Source organism: Panthera uncia, chromosome D1, assembly GCF_023721935.1.
Source record: "Panthera uncia isolate 11264 chromosome D1, Puncia_PCG_1.0, whole genome shotgun sequence".
Taxonomy (NCBI): Eukaryota; Metazoa; Chordata; class Mammalia; order Carnivora; family Felidae; genus Panthera; species Panthera uncia.
In genome coordinates, this window is record NC_064808.1 from 5,717,148 (window position 1) to 5,737,969 (window position 20,822).

Below are 20,822 nucleotides of genomic sequence, written 5' to 3' on the forward strand. Positions count from 1 at the left end.
GAACGGGGGAGGGGCAGAGAGAGAGGGAGACACAGAATCCGAAGCAGGCTCCAGGCTCAGAGCTGTTAGCACAGAGCCCGACGTGGGGCTCGAACCCGCGAACTGCGAGATCCTGACCTGAGCCGAAGTCTGACGCTCAACCGACTGAGCCACCCAGGCGCCCCCCCCCCAAATGTTTTTAAGTATAATTGATACACTAAGAGAGGAGAGAAAATGGAGTCATACAAAATGCTAAAGGCAGAGAAGGCAGAAAAAGAGGGGAAGATATTTTTAAAAAATTTGTTTTAACGTTTATTCATCTTTGAGAGACAGAGAGAGAGCATGAGCGGGGAAGGGGCAGAGAGAGAGGGAGACACAGAATCCGAAGCAGGCTCCAGGCTCCGAGCCGTCAGCCCAGAGCCCGACGTGGGGCTCGAACCCGCGAACTGCGAGATCATGACCTGAGCCGAAGTCGGACGCTCAACCGACTGTCACCCAGGGCCTCGGGAAGATCTTTTTTTTAAAAAAGAAACAAAGAAAGTGCAACAAACAAAACAGTTGAAACATGGTTCAAATTGATCCAACTATATCAATAATCACTATCTTTTTGAGTGCACCAAGTGAAAGACAAAAAGTGTCAGCATGAATTAAAAAAAAAAAAAAAAAGCCCCGGGCGGGCGCCTAGGTGGCTCCGTTAGTTGAGCATCCGAGACTGTTGGTTCCAGCTCAGGTCATGATCTCACAGTTCATGGATTCGTGCCCTACATTGTGTTCTGCAGCTGGCAGCACAGAGCCCGCTTGGGATTCTGTCTCTCTCTCCCTCTCTCTCTGTCCCTCCCCCTCTAGCGCTGTCTCTCTCAAAATAAATAAACTTAAAAAAAAAAAAGAAAAAAGACCCAAGCCTATATTGTCTGTAAGAGATCCACTCTAAATACAAAGACACCAGAGAAAAGGATAAAGACAGATAAACCATGCGGACGCTGCTCCAAACAAAGCTGGACCAGCTCTGTTAATTTCAGACAAAGCAGGCTTCAGAACAAGGAAAATTATCAGGGATAAAGAGGGGCGTTATAGAATGATAAAAGGTCAATTTTCCAAGAAGACTTACTTAACAGTCTTTAATGGGTATGCGATACGCCTAGCAACAGCATCAAGACATATGAGGCAAAAAACTTGACAGAACCGAAAGGAAAAAATAGATAAATGCACTGCATGTGGGAGACTTCCATACCCTTTCATCAGGAACAGCCAGCTCAAGCAGGCAGAAGATCAGTGATGATGCAGTTGAACTGAACAGTACCATTAATCCATTGGACTTATAGAATACTTCTATAGATTATAGAATAGTTATAGATTACAGAGTACTGCATCCAACAGCAGAATGCGTATTCTTCTCAAGTGCAGGTGGAGCTTTCACCAGAAAAGACCACATCTGGAGCCATGAAACACACCTTAACAAATTAAAAAAAAAAATAGAAATCTGTTCTAGGACCAGTAGAATTAAACTAAAAATCAATGACAGAAAGATAGCTGGAAAAGTCCCCAAATATTTGGAAAGTAACCAGCCCCCTTCTAAATAACACATGGGTCAAAGAAGTCTCAAGAGAAAATTTAAAATATCTTGAACTAAATGAAAATAAAATGTAACTTGTCAAAATCTGTGGGATGCAGTGAAAATTATACTTTGAGGTTTTTGGCATTGAATGCACGATTAGAAAAGAAGAAAGATCTAAGAATCAATAATCTAAGCTTCTGCTTTAGGAAACCAGAGAAAGAAGAGTGACATAAGCCTAAAGCAAGCAAAGGAAAAGAAATAACACAAATTAGAGCAGAAATCAACGAAATTGAAAGCAGGAAATCAACAGAGAAAATCAATGAAACCAAAAGTTGATTCTGTGAAAAGATCAGTAAAAATTGTTAAGCTTCTAGCCAAACTAAGAAAAAAAGAGTAAAGACACAAATCACTAATACCAGAAAGAAAAAGGGGTCATCACTACTGATCCCATGGCCATTAAAAGGATAATAAAGGGGGCGCCTGCATGGCTCAGTCAGTTCAGCGTCTGACTCTTGATTTCGGCCTAGGGCATGATCTCACAGTTTGGGAGTTCGAGTCCTGAGTCAGGCTCAGTACTCTGCATTAACAGTGCGGAGCCTGCTTGGGATTCTCTGTCTCCCTCTCTCTCTCTCTGTCCCTCCTCTGCTCACTCTGTCTCTCTCTCTCAAAGTAAATAAACATTTAAAGTAAAATAAAGTAGAAAAATAAAGAAAAGAATAATAAAGAAATATGACAAACAACTCAATGTGGATAATCTGATAAATGAAATAGACCAATTCCTTGAATGATACAAAGTAACAAAACTTTTCCAAAAGCTTATTTTGAGAGAGAGAGAGAGAGAGAGAGAGAGAGAGAATGTGAGGGGAAGGAGCAGGGAGGGAGAGAGAGAATCCCAAGCAGGCTCTGTGCTGTCAGTGATGGATGTCTTAATTAACGAGATGAGAGGAATCCTTCACAGTGTATACATGTATCAAATCATCATAATGTACAATTTAAATATCTCACAATTTAGCAATACTTCAATAAATCTGAAAAAGAAAAATTTGTTTAAAAAATTTTTTAAACATTTATTTTTGAGAGAGAGAGAGACAGAGCATGAGCAGTGGAGGGGCAGAGAGACAGAGAGGGAGACACAGAAACTGAAACAGGCTTCAGGCTCTGAGCTGTCAGCACAGAGCCCGACTCAGGGCTCAAACTCAGGAACGGCGAGATTGTGACCTAGGCCAAAGTCAGACGCTTAACCAACTGAGCCACCCAGACACCCCTATTTTAAAATAAACAACAACACAAAATAATTAACAACCTTCCAAAAAAAAAAAAAAAAAGAAGAAAGAAAGAAAGCAAGAAAGCACCAGGCCCAGATGGTTCTGCTAGTGAATTCTAGTGGTGAAAACCCATTTAAAAAAACTGAAAATTTTCTACGATCTCTTCCAGAAAATAGAAGCAGAGGTAATACCTTCTAACTTATTCTATGAGGTCAGCATTATTCCAAAACCAGATAAAGACATTTCAAGAAAAGAAAACTATAGACCAGTATCTCTCATGAACACAGGTGTAAAAATTTTCAACAAAATATCAGGAACTTGAATTCAATATACATAAATTTATGCTAATGATTTATTTTTTTTAATTTTTTTAACGTTTTTTATTTATTTTTGAGACAGAGAGAGACAGAGCATGAACAGGGGAGGGGCAGAGAGAGAGGGAGACACAGAATCGGAAGCAGGCTCCAGGCTCTGAGCCATCAGCCCAGAGCCCGACGTGGGGCTCGAACTCACGGAATGTGAGATCGTGACCTGAGCTGAAGTCGGACGCGCTCAACCGACTGAGCCACCCAGGCGCCCCTATGCTAATGATTTAAAAGAATAAACAATGTACATGGGGCACCTGGGTGGCTCAGTCGGTTGAGCGTCCGGCTTCAGCTCAGGTCATGATCTCGAAGTTCATGGGTTTAAGCCCTGCATCGGGCTCTGTGCTGACAGTTCAGAGCCTGGAACCTGCTTCTGATTCTGTCTGTCTGTCTGTCTCTCTCTCTCTCTCTCTCTCTCTGCCCCTCCCCCCCACACACTCTGTCTCTCTCTCTCGAAAATAAATAAACATTTAAAAACATAGAAAAAAAATAAAAGCTCAGGAGCTAACTTGAAGACATTTACATTGGCAATTGACATGACAATGTGAGGATCAATAAGAATAATAATCACAATTAGCTGAAACAGATCAAAATATTAACAATCTATTTTTTAATAATGATACTTTAAAAAGGTCCAGTCAGAGCATGCCAGGAAAACAACTTACTATTTTATTTATTTATTTTTATTATTTTTTAAAATTTATTTGAGAGAGAGAGTGGGGGAGTGGGGGAGAGGGGCAGAGGGAGACTCCGAGAGAGAGAGAGAGAGAGAGAGAGAGAGAGAGAGAGAATCTTGAGCAAACTCCATGCTCAGCTCAGAGCTCAACGTGGAGCTCCATCCCACGACCCTGGGATCACGAGTCAGATGCTCGGCCGACTGAGCCACCCAGGTACCTCTAAGACTTTATTTTTTTAAGTAATCTCTGTAGCCATCGTGGGGCTTGAACCCACAACCCCGAGATCAGAGTTGCAGGTTCCACTACTGAGCCAGCCAGGCTCCCTTCCATTTAACTTTTAACTATGATTTACCTAAAGCAGAGGTTGGCAAATCACACATATGGTCTCTGTCGCAATTACCCAACTCTGTCACTGTAGCATAAAACAGCCATAAACAATATGCAGATAAATAAGCATGGCTGTCTTCCAGTAAAACTTTATTTGCATAAAACAAGCAATGAGCAGGATTTGGTCTCCAAGCACAGTTTTCAGGAAAGCTATTGATTCTTGCACATTTGTTTTGTTTTTTTTTTAATTTTTTTTTTTTAACATTTATTTATTTTTGAGACAGAGACAGAGCATGAACGGGGGAGGGGCAGAGAGAGAGGGAGACACAGAGTGGAAAACAGGCTCCAGGCTCTGAGCCATCAGCCCAGAGCCCGACACGGGGCTCGAACTCACGGAGCGCGAGATCGTGACCCGAGCTGAAGTCGGACGCTTAACCGACTGAGCCACCCAGGCGCCCCTCACACATTTGTTTTTTAAGCCAGATATATACTAAAGTCTTTTGTTATTTCTAAGAATTTTCATTTTATTTTCTTGGGTTTCCCAGAATTAGTCCTTCCACTTCCAAACAATGATAACTTTGCCTCCTCATTGCTGCATGCAATTTGTTTTCTTTTCTAGCACTTTCAGAACAATCTCATATGCTGCTGGCTTCAGTGGACACCCTCTCCTTTTTCCTGAAGTTTTCGTGGGAATGCTTTTCTAAAAAAAATTTTTTTAACGTTTATTTATTTTTGAGACAGAGCATGAACAGGGGAGGGGCAGAGAGAGAGGGAGACACAGAATCGGAAGCAGGCTCCGAGCCATCAGCCCAGAGCCCGACACGGGGCTCGAACTCATGGACGGCGAGATCGTAACCTGAGCCGAAGTCGGATGCTTAACCGACTGAGCCACCCAGGCGCCCCATGGGAATGCTTTTCTATTTCACCAATAATCATGAAACTGCCTTTTGATCTGTTATATATGTCTCATTAAAGCTACCCTACTAACTCTTTTTTAACTCAGGAGTAGATGTTGGGTTTTATTTTTATATTTTTGATTCTGCAACTTTCCCATCATCTGGATTCTAGTGACTGCATTCCTAGTGTTAGGGTCTTCTGTCCTATATTTCCTGCCAATTACTAATGAGATCTAGAAGTGTCATCAGATTCTGTGAGGGGAGGAGGCAAGACTGTTCCAAGGGGGTGCATAATACCTCATGTCTCCTTTTTGTGAGATTAGCAGCCATAGAGATCACCACGTAATCCGTTCATTCATTACGAGCTATGAAGCCAATATTCTAAGTCCACCATTCTTCTTTTACCCTCTAGAATACTTCTATAAAGACCACCCCCGCTGCCCTTAATCAACTATCTGGTTGCTCATTGGTAGAGTGAGTATCAGAAAGGCAAAAAAACTGCTTGATACTTTCCTTTTATTTCCATTTTTAAAATAATAAGGGAAATATTTAAATTTTTAAATATTTAATTTAAATAAATTAAAATTTTAAAATAATAATTTCCATTTTTAAAATAAAAAGTTGAGGGGCGGCTGGGTGGCTCAGTGGTTAAGCGTCCGACTTCAGCTCAGGTCGTGATCTCGTGGTTCATGAGTTTGAGCTTCGTGTTGGGTTCTGTGCTGACAGTTCAGAGCCTGGAGCCTGCTTCGGAATCTGTGACTCCCCCCCTCTCTCTCTGTCCCCTCCCCAGATCATGCTCTGTCTCTGTCTCTCAAAAAATAAATGAACATTTAAAAAACTTTTTAAAATAAAAATTGGTTGAGCATCCGACTTCAGCTCAGGTCATGATCTCATGGTTTGTGGGTTCAAGTACCGTGTCAGGCTCTGTGCTGACAGCTCAGAGCCTGGAGCCTGCTTCGGATTCTGTGTCTCCCTCTATCTCTGCTTCTCTCCTACTCATGCTCTGTCTCTCTCTCTCAAAAATGAATAAACATTTTTAAAAATTAAAAATAAAATAAAGTAAAAATCAAATCAAATCAAATCAAATCAAATCTTAGGGGCACCTGGGTGGCTCAGTCAGTTGAGGATCTGACTCTTGGTTTTGGCTCAGGTCATAATCTCTCAATTTGTGGGTTCAGGCCCTGCATTGGGCTCTGTGCTGACCGTGTGGAGCCTGCTTGGGATTCTCTCTCTCTCTCTAGCTCTCTGCCTCTCCCCCACTTGCACTCTCTCTCTCCCTCAAAATAAATAAATAAATTTAAAAAATATTTTTAAAGTAATGAAAAATAAAATGGAAAATCTACTTAATAACAGAAACAAAAACTATCTAATAATAAAATATGTAAAAACTGGGGTGCCTGAGTGGCACAGTCTGTTGAGCATCCGACTCTTGATCTCTGCTCAGGTCATGATCTCATGGTTTGTGAGTTCAAGCCCCACATGGGGCTCTGCACTGATGGCATGGAGCCTGCTTGGGATTCTGTCTCTCCTTCTCTCTGCCCCTCATCTGCTTTGTTCTCTCTCCAAATAAATAAATAAACTTAAAAAAAAGTGAATATATCAACAAACTTCACAATTGCACAGATGTAAAAGGAGACATGAATAAATGGTATTATGTATCTTATGCTTGATAGAAAACTAAAGAAAGACTCTCTAATTTACCAATACCCTCCAGCCAAAGACACCAAGAGCACATCTATAGTTGCACAAATGGGTTTATTACTTTTGTGCTATTGGGCATCTCAGTTAAAGGGTGTTTAGGAAGGATTTATAGGATTTGGGCTTGTGCTAGGTGACTTGGGAAGGGTTTAAGAAAGTGAGAGTTCTTTGTACTGGAGTTGTCAGGAAGTAGTATTTCGAAGATGGGGTATGTTAACAAATCTTACCCAGACAAAGGCTAAAACTGTAATTGGTAAAGGTCGCTTACATTACCCAAGATGGAAGGATGTTTCATCATTTTTGTGGTTTGGACAATGTTCCTATCTTTTTTGGTGTTCACGTGATTATAGAGTGATCTTGTTTTTACCTTGATCCCTCACATCACAGAATAACTTTGTTTAATGCTGACGTTCTGTGAAATTGTTCATGTTTAACAGAATACCACCGCCAACACCTGGGTGTCTGGAGGTGTGTTTCACTTTCTCAAATCTATACATTAACTGCAGTTTTAACCTTAATTACCAGTTTTGCACATACTTGTGGTATGAAATAACGTCAAAACATATCTAAGTTGGGCATCTGAACAAATAAACATTACGGAAGAGTTAGGAAACTAAAAAAACAAATATTGCGAACACAAAAAAGACATAAGAGGAAAAGGTTGATAAATTTACAAAAAAAAAAAAACCAAAAACATGTCACAGTTGGGAAAACAAACCACAAACTCAGATTAAAACATCTTCAACACATTTGAGGAAGGCTGATGTCCCCAGTAAAACAAACAACTCTTCTTACCGATGACATGAAAAGAATACTCTTCGAAATAGTTTTCATTTTTTGCAACAATAACGTACCACTGAAAAACATTTTCAAGAAAAAATGGCTGGGACTTTAACACAGAGACACAGGGCTCGCAGAGGAGCCTCAAGGAAGGACTACGCCTCCCAGGAGGCTCTGCGCTGACCGTCTCCGGCCTCCCGACAGGCTCCGCGTGCTTTACGCGCCAGCTTTGGCCTTAGCCAGCGAGTGGCAGAATCGCGGCCGAGGATGGAGAGCGGCGACGAAGCGGCCGTCGAGAAATGCCGAATCCACTTGCGCCCCGGCACGCTGCGCGACTCACCTCCCGCCACGTTGCACCTTCTGCCCTGCGAGGTTCTGGTTAGCCGGCCTGCCCCCGTGGGGCGCTTCTTCACCCCAGCCATCCGCCAGGGTCCCGACGGTGAGCACTCACGACCGGACTACAGCTCCCGGCAGCCCCCGCGCCCGCGCCCCTCTCTTCTCGGCGAGGAGCGGCTCAAGGGTTCCTGGGGATCGTGGTCCACTGGCGATGGCGGGAGGGCCCCAGGGAGGCTGCCCCACTAGGCCTGAATCAGGCCCTCACTGAGGCCCCGCGCCTGTCTCCTACAGGACTGGAAGTGTCGTTTCGGGGCCGCAAACTACGCGGCGAGGAGGTGGTGGTGCCGCCCGGCCTCGTGGGCTACGTGATGGAAGAAAAGGGAGAGGTGTTGGTGGGGAAGGGCTCCTCGGAGGGTTCGTCGAATGACAACGAGCAAGAGCAGCAGGAGCTGGTGGAACCCCCAGAGCCGCTGGAGCGGGACTTTGTGAGCAGGGGGACGGGTCGGTGGGGGGGGGGGATAGGGCTGGAGGGGGGCTGCGGGCGGGATCGGTGGCCCCAATGTTCAGCCGAGCTCCCTCCCCAGGACCGCTTCATTGGAGCCACCGCTAGTTTCAGTGGCTTCACGCTGTGGGGCCTGGAGACCATCCCCGGTCCGGATGCCAAAGTGCGCGGGGCCCTAACCTGGCCCAGTCTCGCTGCCGCGGTGAGTAGATGGATGTGCCCTCTTCCAGGCCCCGTCCGTTCCTCTCTGACTTCAAGCTTATTGCCTAGGTTTTCCAGAACCTTGCCCCCGCAGTGGATTTGGGGCTTCGGGGCGGGGGAGCACAATGGGACAGGTGGAGCCTGGGTCTGAATGGAGGACTGGACTGATCAGGGGCAGCGTGGCTTCCCCACCTAACCTGACCTGTCTAGAAGGGGCTGTCATTCTGAGTAGCTGGGTCCCTCCCAGAGTAGGTGGGCCGCCCAGTCACATGTCAAAAATCCAGTGGTAGAGGTGACTCCTGTTGCAGATTCACGCACAGGTGCCTGAGGACTGAGAACCGGAACCTGAAATTGAAAGCCACTGGTCCCTTCACCCCAGTAAACCAGCTCTTCACTTTGGAGCCGCTGATTCCATCACCCCAAATAAATGAGCTTTTCACAGCACCTGTGAGTTTGTGGGCACCTTGGAGCCCCTGAGCTGGCACTGCCCTTTCTCCCACAAGAAACTTTCGTGGCTCTGGCCTATAGAAACAATTTATTGCCAAGGAGCAGTGAGGGCAAGAAAGGCCAGAATTTTGCAGCCAGTACCCACCCTCCCCCCAACTCCTACTTTACAAAAGGAATTTTTACAGCCACTAGTCCTCTGTACAGAGTGCACCCACCCCCCCATGTCACTGTACACAGCTGCCTGGCTCCCTCCGGTCCCCGGTTCCTAGCAGGCCCAGGCCTGCGGTCAGCTGACCTTGGAGTTGACCTGAGCCCCGAGCTTGCCTTGGTGCTGGGCCCCAGCCGGCCCAGGCCCTATGAGGCCCGTCCTCTCTTTATGGAGCTGTCCTCAGCCCCACCTCCCTTGGTATGCCTCCTGGGGACCCTGGAAGGGGTGGGATGTGCTATCAGCCCCGCGTGCTTTTGTTGCCACTGCTGTGGACAGTGCCTGGTCACCACTTTCCCCTCTTGCTCCAGTCCTTGGGAGTGAAGTGCAGACACTTGGAGTCGATCCTAAGGAGACGCTTGAGCATAGCTCGTTCATGCCCATCGACGATGTCCTCCGACAGCGTGAGGATATACTGGCCCTGGAGGGGAGATGGGGGGTGGGGTCAGCCCACGTGGGGCACGTGCTCTGCAGCCCTACACAAACCTGTCTCCCCCTGCCAGCCCCTACCTTGTAGTAATTGATGAGGTTGAGGTACTGTAGAGTGGAGATGACATCCTCCTTCTTGATGCTGGTGATTTCACTGATCTCGCTGTGGGAGGGCAAAGATCAGGTTCTCTGGGGACCTTCGTCTCTGCCCCAAGCCTCCCAGGAACCCCAAGAGTGAGGACAGGGCGTGCCATGCACCCCCGGGGGTAGGTAGGGCCAGGCTCACTTGATGGTGATCTGCGGCCTCTCCCCACTCTCTGACTTCAGCCCCATCAGGATCTCCAGGATGGTCTGGGACCAGTAGCTCCGGTAGGATAGGAGGCCAAGGTCTGAGAGGGGCTTCTCAGGGGTCCCTGTTTTCCCTTCCACTTTGGAGAGTTCATAGCCTACGGCAACAGAGCAGGAAGGGGTGGGTAAGCGGTCACAGCTTTGTGCAGCCAGTGTTTCAGAGCGTGGGTTATGGAAGTAGACTGCCGGGGCCCCATCTTGGCCCTGCCAGGTGGTCGTTCTGTGACCTGGCATAAGGGGCTTGTCTGTGGTGTCTCAGTTTCCCCGTAAAGAACTAATGAGCATTCACTCTTGACACTCTGCTGTGGCGGGACCTAGGGTAGAAGCCACAGTCAACTAGGAGGGATACTCAGGAGCCAGTGAGGGCTTATAGGCAGAGCAGGGGGCGGGGAATGCAGAGAAAATGTCTTAGGAAAAGAAAGTGCCTCTGATTTTCATCATTCCAGACTCTCTCTGCTGGGGTATGTGAGAGGCCCGCCTCTCGTCTAGGCCTGAGGGTCCTTGGATTTATAGTCAAATCAGTCCCCCTAGTTGCTACCTGAGGGCCATCAGTGCTCCAGGACCAGGTTAGGCCTAGCTAGGTGCTGACACGAAGCAAGGAGAGAGGTGCCTGGGTGGCTTGGTTGGTTGAACGTCTGACTTCGGGTTGGGTCATGATCTCGCGGTTTGCCGGTCTGAGCCCCATATCAAACACTCTCCCGTCAGGATGGAACCTGCTTTGGATCTTCCTTCCCTCTCTCTGCCCCTCCCCAGTGTGTGCACGGCACGTGGCGCACACGCGTGTTCTCTCTCTCTCTCTCTCTCAAAAATAAACATTAAAAAAAAAAGAAAGGAGGTAAAGCAAGGAGAGCAGCGCCAATGCACCCCCCAGGTCAGGTCATTCTTCAGCAGGTTACCTGATCTCTCCAGGGACTCCCTCCTCCCCTCCCCCCTCTGACTGCTCTGTCCTCCTCTACCCTGCTGACTACTGGGCACTGGCAGACAGTTTCCAGCGAGCCCCTCAGCTGCTGCAAAAGCCTGTGTGGCTTCAGGTCTCCTGGCAGAGTCTTCATTCTCTTTCTTCCTCAGGGTCTGGGGCGTCCCCATTACTTGTAAAAGCCCTTCGCCCTCAGTCATCAACTATGTTGGGCCATGGCCCTTTCTGCCCCACTCCTCCCTATCTTTATCTGCCAGTCTTACCCTCTTGTCCAATCTCCTGTGACTTCCACCAGCAGCCTGGTGGAGGGAAGGACAGAGAGGCCGGTTCTTTAGAGAAAGGCAGCAAAAGAAGGGAACAGGGCCGAATCCAGGTTTCTACTCAACTTTGCTGGGCCCACCAGTGCATGTGGAGTCCTGATCAACTGGAGGCCACACTCACCACCTCCTTGGCTGCAGGAACTCCTGGCCCCTCCCCAGTGAATTTCCACCTGTCCTCAAGAACTGCCTGGAATGGGTGCTTGTGGTGCACCGGTCTGCTCCTGCTGGGGAGAACTGAGCACATCTTGGTGACCTTGACCATAACCTGTCTCCACTGAGGTCTGAGCTCCCAAGCTTAGATGCATTTTAAGTATCTGCCTGCTCTACCAGACAGAGGGCTTCCTGGGGATGTGCCACCGTCCAGCATCATTCTACTAATAAAATTCCTCAAATGGACCACGACCTGGATTAAGTCAAGCCTCTGTGTCTTCACCAAACAGCTAATGCTCCCTCCTGTCTCCCAGGTCAGAGCTTGGTTATCCCAAGGATTCAGTGAGTAGAGAGTTGAATGGAGTGGAGATAAGATACTGGGAAGCAGAAGGGGGCCTTGCAGCTGGAGGAACAGGGAAGAGTTCATGTATTACGAGGGACAGAGTCCCTTCTGGGCTTTAAAGAGACTGATCTGCCTGAATCCAAGAAGCAGAGGCCAAATCCACACAAAAATTTGCTGAGTTAACACCATTTTGATGTTTGATGACATTCTGATCATCTGTCTGCAAGGCTCAGGCAACAACTAGGGAAACGGAGGCACCGGTCCTCACCTAGGAACTTGTATGACGGCACAGAACCAGACAGATAAACAACAGTGGCTCACCTGGCCTCTGCCCATGGCCCTCGGCAGGAGCCTATGAGTCAGATTTGGGGAAAGTTGGGTGGTGCTTAGAACCTTAGCCAAGGAGGAGTGAGGGGCTGAGAACCTAACAAACGAGCAGGGCAGTCACACTGAGAATGGAAGAGAACCTCAGGAGGGTCTCATCTTTCTTTCTGGCCAGCTCCCCTGGTGATGGGGCTGCACAGCAGGGCTGACAGTAGCCTGGCATGTCTAAGAGGGAGGCACAACAGGGGCACTGGTGCCGGGCCCGCCAGTACCCAACCCCAGCCCCCGGCCGAGGGCACAGGTACTCACTGAACTCGATCAGCAGCTTGCCGTAGCCCCGGCGCTGGTAGGGAGGCAGGGTCAGGATGCAGGCCACGTTGTAGTCTTCCGTGGATTCCTTTTCCTAGAAAGCAGGGGTGGGTGAGTGAGGAGGGGGACACAGCTCAGGGCAGGGCCGAGAGAGGATCCAGGTGAGCGCTCACCTTGGAGAAGTAGCCCACGATGTGGAAGCCCTTACAGTCATACTCCGTCATGACATAGAAGAGGAAGGGATCTGTGTCATAGTACAATGTCTTATGGTCGAGAAAACACTTGGCCAGGAGACACAGGTTCTGGGAATAACTCTGCAAAGGAAAAGGCCTGTCACCATTCTGGGCACCCAGTCTTAAATGTAGTCACTTAGTTTCTTTACCCGAGGCTGATAGGTGATGAGCCTCCCTCCCTGGGGTCTGATCCATTCAATCGGTCAGGCTGTCCCTGCCACTAAGGCAGAGCAACTTCTCAGTGCTGAGCCCATATACCAGCTCCACGATGGTGCCTGACCACCTGCCTTGCTGGTGGGCTGGGCGGGCTTACCCCCGGGCCCCATACCTCCACCTAAGTCTCGCCCAGGGGGCTTCCACTGCCCTCTGCCGTAGTTGACAAAGGTCAACAAATTGCAGCGTGTTTCCAGGAAGGCAGACTGCCACGGCTTATGAGCAGCTCTACCCCGGTGATGGTCCTAAGAATCTACCTGTCCAAAACCACAACACTCTCTGGCCCGCAGTCACACCTACTGGAGGCTGACCTCCTATCCTACAATGGAGATTAGGTGTTCTGAAACTGAAAGGGAACAGCCTTCGGGGTTGCCCAGCAAAATGATTAATCTTGCTGCTTTACCTCTATACACGTTTTTCTCCTGCATACCAGACGTGGCTTTTTAACCACCTGCTGGGCACTGCCATCTGGAGGCCTAAATCCACATTTAACCACAAAGAACAGCGGCTAAAGCCTCTTTCCTGCAAGCTTCCCCAGCACCCAAGCCAGAGCTCTCACCTGCCCTTCAAGATGCTTCTCCCTCACTGCCCTCTCTGCCCTGGGAATGACCTCACAGTCCTAACGGTCCCTCCAGATTACTCCTTCCTTCCCGCAGCCACAGACTGAGGCAGGTTTGAAGCCCAAACCTGCAGCGACCCCTACTCCTCCCCCAACTGACCTTATTCTCACCACCTGAGCTCTGCTTCTTACAACAACCTTGCCTCATGCTCTCTGCCTTTCAGCCCAAATGGTCTTGAGCCCTCACACCACCTGTACGTCCAGGCCTACCCTTCAGGACCCTACTGCTTGTGACTCCCTTACCCACCTCCCACCTTACCCTTGTGTCAAGGATCAAAGATGACCTCCTCTGTGAAGTTCCGCTGGCCATCTCCTCTGGGTCCTGAGCGCCCCCCCCCCCCCGCCCTTTGTTTCATGACACTTATCCCTGGAATCTGAAGATACTGGCAAATCTGTTTTTTCCAGACTGTGAACACTTAGAGCCTTTGTCTAGTTACTGGTCATCTTTATACCTCCCCACACCCGCCCTACGGCAGGAACTCCATAAAAATGGGATAAACTAATCTGCTGATCAGACTGCTCAGTGTGTTCCTGAGCAGGAGGAAGCTGCTCATTTAACTCCCCGCTACACCACCAGTGCCAATGGCTCCCCACTGCCCCTGAGCCACAGACCTTGTTCTTACGTCCATCAATCTCAAAGAAAGAGATGGTGCCCTTGCGGTAAATCTCATTGCCCGGAGGATGTCGCAGGTCACACTTGGTCTGAGGAAGACAGGAGGATCAGGGGCAGGGGCAGGGGCAGGGTGGAGGGCAGCAGGCAGGCAGCCTCCTGGGACCCCTCATACCAAGTGACGCTGCAGACACTTCAGGCTACGGCCGTATTTGAGGCAGAACTCGCAGAGGTAGAGGACGGGCAATGTGGTCAGCTCCTGTGGGTACGGGGAGAAGTACCACGGCTTCAGGCGGTGCCGGCCCAGCTCGATGCACTCGATGTTCTTCATCCGGGTAACGATGTCGTCGTGGCTGCGGTCAGACACCAAGCTGCCAGTCATGCGTGGAGCCGACGGTATTCCATCTGAGCTGTCCTGGGAGTCCTGCCCAGGGCCAGTGGAGAACACCAGGTTACAGGACACAGCTCGCGTAACCCTTCCATAGCTTTCCTTGTTCAAGCCTAACAACAACCCTATGGGGTAGCGTGGTACTATATTCAGCACTTTCCAGGAAAAGAAAAGGCAACTAGGAAAGTTTTCAATTGTAGTTTGAAAAAGATCATCCAGTGACTGATCTGGACCAGCTCTGCCTGGCTCATAACCCTACCTAGATCCTTCACTGCCTACAACCTCTTATTTATTCACTAAAAAAATTTTTTTTTAACATTTATTTATTATCCAGAGACAGACAAAGACAGAGCATGAGCACGGGAGGGGCACAGAGAGGAGACACAGAATCCAAAGCAGGATCCAGACTCTGAACTGTCAGCATAGAGCCCGAGGCGGGCTTGAACTCACTGGGAGACCATGACCTGAGCAGAAGTCAGACGCTCAAGCGACTGTGCCCCCCAGGCGCCCCAACCTCTTATTTATTTTTAAGCCAATCACTGAACTCTCCACCCTGCCTGTGTCCCCTCCTTTTCACCCAGCTTTCCTCTTCCCCAGACCTACCTCATCAGTGCCCAAGCAATTTGATTTTCGCTTCCGTCCTGGCTGAGCTGCCACTGCCCTACGGGCGGATCCATTCTGCAGGTGAAATTGTAGGAACGGAAAAGGTGGCTGTGAGATGAGCTTGAAAGAGGCCGCCAGAGGGGAGAAGCGAAAAAGAAAACAAAGGTTTGGGGAACTTACCTGAGGAAAAACTGAGGCTGGCGCTGTCTCGCTGGGCACTGGAGTTGCTGGTGAAACCACCTCCACCTTCCGTTTCTGCAGAGAGAAACCAAGAAAGGTGGGTCAGAAGGTAGAGAAGGTGGGACCTAAGAGGAAAGCAAGGTCCCTGGAATTGCTGAGGGTACCGTTGAGCGGTGGTTGGGCTGCAGGCAGGAGCTGGAGGAGAGCGGCTGGTCAGGCTCGCCACCGGGAATGGCCTCCCGCTCCTTGGGCAGGTTGAAGCGGAGTGTGATCTGGACCGGGATTGGCAAGGTCTTCCCGCTGGCCTGGGCGGAGGCCGGCTGTAGAGATAGGTCCAGGGTCTTCCTCTGGGGTGGGGATGGTTGTGGGATGGGGAAGGGGAGTAGGGGCCCCTCAGCGTGGAGTGATCAAACCCCACCCTCTGCCCTCTCAAGGACATAGGAATAGCTACTGGACTCTGGAAGCTACATCTGCAATTTGGCCCCCCCATCCTTTGCAAGCTGAAGCCAGAGTGGAAGGGTGTGCACTCCTACCCATCCAGGAGCCCCTGAGGCCAAGAGATGAGAAAAGTAGGAGGCAGGAGAAAAAAGGTGAAGCACGGGACCTACTCACCACCTCTCTCTCTGGAGAGCCGGGGCGGGACCCAGGAAGTCCGTTCTTGGTGGGGGTCTTGGCCTCTTTCTTGGGGAACTGGATCTTCTTTAGGTCCAGCCGCTCGTGGGTCACCCATTCATCCAGGCGTTTGTTGACTGTAGCAGTGGGGATGGCTCAGGAAGGAATGCCAGAGGCTGCCTCCCAACCCCACCCTGCAGCCCTACCTCACCCCAACCTAGAACTCACAGTCAATATAATGAACGTAGAAAAGCTTGCGGCCACTGATGTCCTTCACACTCAGGATCTCGGCCAAGGCTGTGGGAACAGCACAGGTAGGAGCCTTAGACGAGCCAGGCGATGAGGATCCACCCTCCTAAGACCTGATCTCCACCCCCAGACTGGATCCCCAGCACTTGGAAGCCTTCGCCCAAACCCCTTTTTAGTCACCAAGTGCCGCCCCCTCTCCACGCCCCGCCCTGTCCGTCTCCGAGCGGCTGAGAGCCACGCCCCTCCTGGGTATCTGCGCCCCGCCCGCCCCAGGATTACAGAGGCCCCACCCCCTCCCGAGGGTTCGGTTGACTCCCTCCCGCCCCTCGCCCTCAGGTTCCTTAGCCCCGCCCCCCGACGTCACTCACGCCACTCATCTTCGTTGTCCTGGTTCCGCCGAAGCACGGGCAGGCGGCAGCCCTCGATTATCTCCCCCTGGGGAGACAGCGCGGCGCCAGGGTCGGCTACTGGGGGGCCTCGGGTTCTACCCACCTCCCCTGGCTCCCTCCGCCCCGCCCCGGGCACCGGACTCACCACCTCCGCCATCTTCCCTCCCTCCACTGCCACTTCCGGCCCCTCTGGGAGACGTCACTTCCGGGACTGATCGCGCTGTAGGCCCGCGCCTCCTGAAGCCGCTTTAGAAGAAGACATTTAAGAGACACCGCTATCCAGCTGAAAGCAGGCAGGCGTCCCGTTTGGCTGGCGGGAGAGTGGGGTGTTTTAAATGAAGGCCTGGGTCCTAGGTGGAATCCCCGAAAGGCGCACAACGATTGGAGGAAAGCTGAGTCCGTCACGTGACGCCCACCGGGTGCGACGCCGATCACGTGGTTACGGCGCGGGTCACGTGGGACTAGGTTTGTGCTTCCAGGACGCCCGGGCTCGAGCGTCTCCTCGTGGCAGCGGGAGGCGTCGCCGGCAGGGACACAGCCTGCTGGGCGCCGGGGGCGGGTCTGGGGGATTGGGAGGCTGGAGAAGTGGGCGGGACCGCTAAGGGACCTCAGTGCCTGGCCGCTTGTGGACGTACTTCCTTAGAGATGGGGATTCAGATTTGTAGGCATATGCTTTTGTATATTAGTTTTCTAATTTTAAATGTAATGTATTAATCATTCATAGAATCAACAGATATTTAGTGATCCCGTAGCATCCTGGGCACTACTCTAGGAGCCTGTAATACGTTAGCGAATGTGTGAAAGAAACCGACCTCATGGAGCTTACAGTCTTGAGGATTGGGAGGAAAAAGAGAGGTATAGATAAAAAATGTATTTAAAATTGGGGCGTCTGGGTGGCTCAGTCGGTTAAGCATCTGACTCCTGATTTCAGCTCAGGGCATAATCTCATGGGTTCGTGGGTTCCATCTCTGTGCTGACAGTGTGGAGCCTGCTTGGGATTCTCTCTCTCTCCCCTTCTTTCTCTGCTCCTCCCCCACTTGCATGTGCGTTCTCTCTCTAAAAAAATAAATAAACAAAAAAAATGTTTATCCAGGGCCAGCTATGGATCACAGCAGAGTTTCAGTCCCTGCCGCCTTGTCAAAGTCACCCGTGACCCCCATGGTAATCCCATGGCTGCTTCTTGGTCCTCTCGTGAATGGTATTTGGCACGGTTGGTCATTCTCCAGTCCTTGAAACACTCTTTCCCTTGTTTCCAGGATACCAGACCCTCCTGGTTCCCATCCAACTTCCGTGGCTGCCGCTTATCTCCTCTGCTAGTTCCTCTTCCTGTCCGTGACTGTTAAATGTTCACAGGCCCCAGGTTCAGTCCTGGACTTCGTGGCTTTACATAACATTCACATGCTGAGGTTTCTCAAACTTGTATCTTCAGCTTAGACCTCTTCCCCAACTCCGCTCTCGCTGCCCGTTCAGCATCTCTGCCTGGATGTCTAGGGGTCATATCCAAAAACAAACTCCTGGTCTTCGTCCTAACGGTCTCCTCCCACTCTCTTTCTTGTCCCTGTCAGTGAAAATTTTATCCATCCGGCTTCTCAGCCCAAGAACCTTGAAGTCATCGGACTTGACTTCTCTCACATTCAGTCCACCAGCAAATACTTGAGGCTGTACCACTTCTCTCTGCCTTCACCACTGCCAGCCTGGGGCGAGCTACCGCCATCGCCTCCCAGAACTGTTGCAGAAGCCTCATACCCAGGAACGAGAGGGATCGTTCGAAAATACAACTCACACCGTGTCACCGTGATGATCAGAATCCACCAGTGGTTCGTCATTTACTCAGAGTAAAACCCCAAGTCCCTGTATAAATCCAGTCCCATTACCATCTGCCGCTTCTCTCTCCATTCTCCTCTGCGACTCACTACATTCTACCCACACGGGCCTCCCTGTGTTTCCAGGACATAGGAAGTTCCTTTCTCTGGTCCTTTGCTGTTTCTTTCCTGCAACACTTTCTCTCCTTTTATCCACTTGGCTTAGTCCTCACCTCATTCAAGCCTTTGCTCACATGTCACCTTCCCAGTGAGGCCACCTCTGACCTCCTCAGTTAGGCCTGCCCATCCCCCACCCACCTCATCTCCCCGCTCCTTACTTCATTGTCCTGCATAGAATTTTCACCAGCCATTGAGCCATATATTTTCCTTATTTACTCAGTACTGTCTTTCCCTCACTAGAATGTAGGATCCATGAACACAGTATTTGTATTGTTTTGTCCAGCGCTATGCTCCTAGCTTCTAGAATAGTGCCTGGCTTACAGGAGGCCTTCCATTAAAACCTGTCAAATGGATTAAGCACATGATTTCTCCAGGGAGCCAGAGATGCAGACTGACATTTACTGCAGAGAGTGATTAGTCTCGTAAGATGGGAAGGAAACCTAAGCTCAGAGGAGACAGATCCAGGGAGGGATCTCAGAGCATCTGATGTTTGACCTACAGTTTAGAGGATGAGCAAGTGTTAGCAAGAGAAGGGACTTGGGGGACATTCCGGGAAGTGAGGACGGCAACAGCAAAGAAAAAAGGAGAAAAGAAACAGTTGGCGAACAGGGCATCGGGCATTCAACAACATTAATTGAGCACCACCTGTGTGCCGCAGCCTGCAGGAGCAACTTGAATGAAAACAGATGAGGCCCCTATTCTAGTGGGTTGGACATGAACAGTTAGCAAAAGAAAACAAAAATAATCCCCTTGGGTAGTGGTAAGTGCAGTGTCGATGATAAAACTGTGATCCGGTGGGGAGTGAGGTGCCGGTCAGTGCGGACCTCTCTAAAGAGCTGTCAGTCAAGATTGCTAGGCCCCAGAGTCACGCAGTGCCTTTTTTCTTGGTCCGCGTGGCCCCAAAGGCACGCAGGGCTTCAGGATGGCTTCGTCTGAGAACTCGACATATCACCAACAACGAAGTTTCTGTCTTTCCACTCCAGCCTCCTCGTGGTTACCTTCCTCCTACATTAGGGTGGGCTCTTCTCGTGATCACAGGACAGCTGCCCCCAGCTCTAGGACCTACATGTGTCCCAGGCCATGTCCAAGGAGAAAAATGTCTTCCCCGGCCGTGGGATTCCCTCAGAGTGAACCGTTATGGGGCACGTGTCTCTGCCTCAGCCAATGCCTGTGGCCAGCAGGGAGAGGAAGAAATGGCCGTTGAGGCAGCCAGGACGGCCACTGCAAGAGATGACACGTGACCTGAGACCCGAATGAAGAGATAAATGAATGAATAAAGAAGATGGGGTGCAAACACGCAATGGAATATTACTTAGCCATGAAAAAGAATGAAAGCTTGCTATTTGCAACAACACAGATAGAGCTAGAGTGTGATGCTAAGTGAAATAAGTCAGAGAAAGACAAATAGCCGTACGATTTCACCCGTGGAGTTTAAGAAACAAAACAAATGGACAAAGGAAAAAAGAAATAAAAACATTGATTCTTTTTAAAAAATTTTAAGTTTATTTATTTTGAGAGAGACTGAGACAGCATGAGTTGGGGAGGGGGAGAGAGAGGGAGAGAGAAATCCCAAGTTCGAGCCCCACGTCAGGCTCTGTGCTGACAGCTCAGAGCCTGGAGCTTGCTTTGGATTCTGTGTCTCCCTCTCTGTCTCTCTCTGCCCCTCCCCCGCTCGTGCTCTGACTCTCTCTCTCTCTCTCTCTCTCTCTCTCTCTCTCTCAAAAATAAATAACATTTAAAAAAATTTTAAAATAAAAGGTAGAAAAGCTTAAATAAAAATGGAAGAAAATTATAAAAAACTATGAGCTTGTATTTATTTGGTGAGGAAGATAGCCTCTGGAGGGGAACCAGGGGGTGCTGCAAGGAGGAGAAAGGAAATTTCTTTAGGACGTGCATTAGTTGGATACTCTCGGTTGTGAATAACAGAAAACCAAGAGTAAACTGCTTTAATAAGCCAAATATCTTACCTCCTTGGAGGTGGAGCAGCCCCAAGACTGCTTGGCCCAGTGGCTCATAGATGACACCACCAGGCACCCAGGTTTATTCCATCTCTCCAGGCCACCAACCCAGTGGGTTGGCTTTGTTCTCTAGGGGATTCCCTTAAAAAAAAATTTTTTTTTTAACGTTTATTTATTATTGAGAGACAGAGTGACACAGAGCATGAGCAGGGGAGGGGCCGAGAGATGGAGAGACGTAGAATCCGAAGCAGGCTCTGAGCCGTCAGCACAGAGCCCGACGCGGGGCTCGAACTCACAAACCACGAGATCGTGACCTGAGCCGAAGTCAGAGGCTTAACTGACTGAGCCACCCAGGTCCCCTCTAGGGGATTCCCTCTAAAGCAGTAGGAAGCCTACAGTAGTCACTGGGCCCCA

General features: G+C 49.7%; 2 protein-coding genes across 7 annotated transcripts; one reads left to right on the top strand and one right to left on the bottom strand.

The window, feature by feature from the left end:
• The first annotated feature begins 7,670 nt into the window (after positions 1 to 7,670).
• On the top strand, positions 7,671 to 12,009 carry RNASEH2C (ribonuclease H2 subunit C). 3 transcript variants are annotated; one of them, XM_049616634.1, is made up of 4 exons: positions 7,671 to 7,981; positions 8,170 to 8,363; positions 8,463 to 8,582; positions 8,834 to 9,066. In XM_049616634.1, the coding sequence occupies exons 1-4, from the start codon at positions 7,810 to 7,812 to the stop codon at positions 9,056 to 9,058; spliced, it is 711 nt and encodes a 236-aa protein (XP_049472591.1). In that variant the 5' UTR covers positions 7,671 to 7,809; the 3' UTR covers positions 9,059 to 9,066. The 3 variants fall into 3 exon arrangements, with proteins under 3 accessions (XP_049472591.1, XP_049472607.1, XP_049472598.1); XM_049616650.1 differs by lacking the exon at positions 8,834 to 9,066 and adding an exon at positions 11,385 to 12,009 and having other exon boundaries at positions 7,673 to 7,981; XM_049616641.1 differs by having other exon boundaries at positions 7,676 to 7,981; positions 8,890 to 9,015.
• Positions 9,519 to 16,771, bottom strand: KAT5 (lysine acetyltransferase 5). Of its 4 annotated transcripts, XM_049616460.1 has the most exons (14): positions 16,614 to 16,771; positions 16,448 to 16,514; positions 16,059 to 16,127; positions 15,831 to 15,967; positions 15,383 to 15,538; positions 15,219 to 15,293; positions 15,039 to 15,113; positions 14,223 to 14,471; positions 14,050 to 14,139; positions 12,546 to 12,686; positions 12,373 to 12,466; positions 9,949 to 10,108; positions 9,744 to 9,825; positions 9,519 to 9,654 (listed from the first exon to the last, which is right to left on the bottom strand). In XM_049616460.1, exons 1-14 carry the CDS (start codon positions 16,623 to 16,625, stop codon positions 9,520 to 9,522), a joined length of 1,542 nt encoding a protein of 513 aa, XP_049472417.1. In that variant the 5' UTR covers positions 16,626 to 16,771; the 3' UTR covers position 9,519. The 4 variants fall into 4 exon arrangements, with proteins under 4 accessions (XP_049472417.1, XP_049472408.1, XP_049472433.1 ...); XM_049616451.1 differs by having other exon boundaries at positions 16,448 to 16,771; XM_049616476.1 differs by lacking the exon at positions 15,383 to 15,538 and having other exon boundaries at positions 16,614 to 16,706.
• Between the last annotated feature and the right edge of the window lie 4,051 nt (positions 16,772 to 20,822).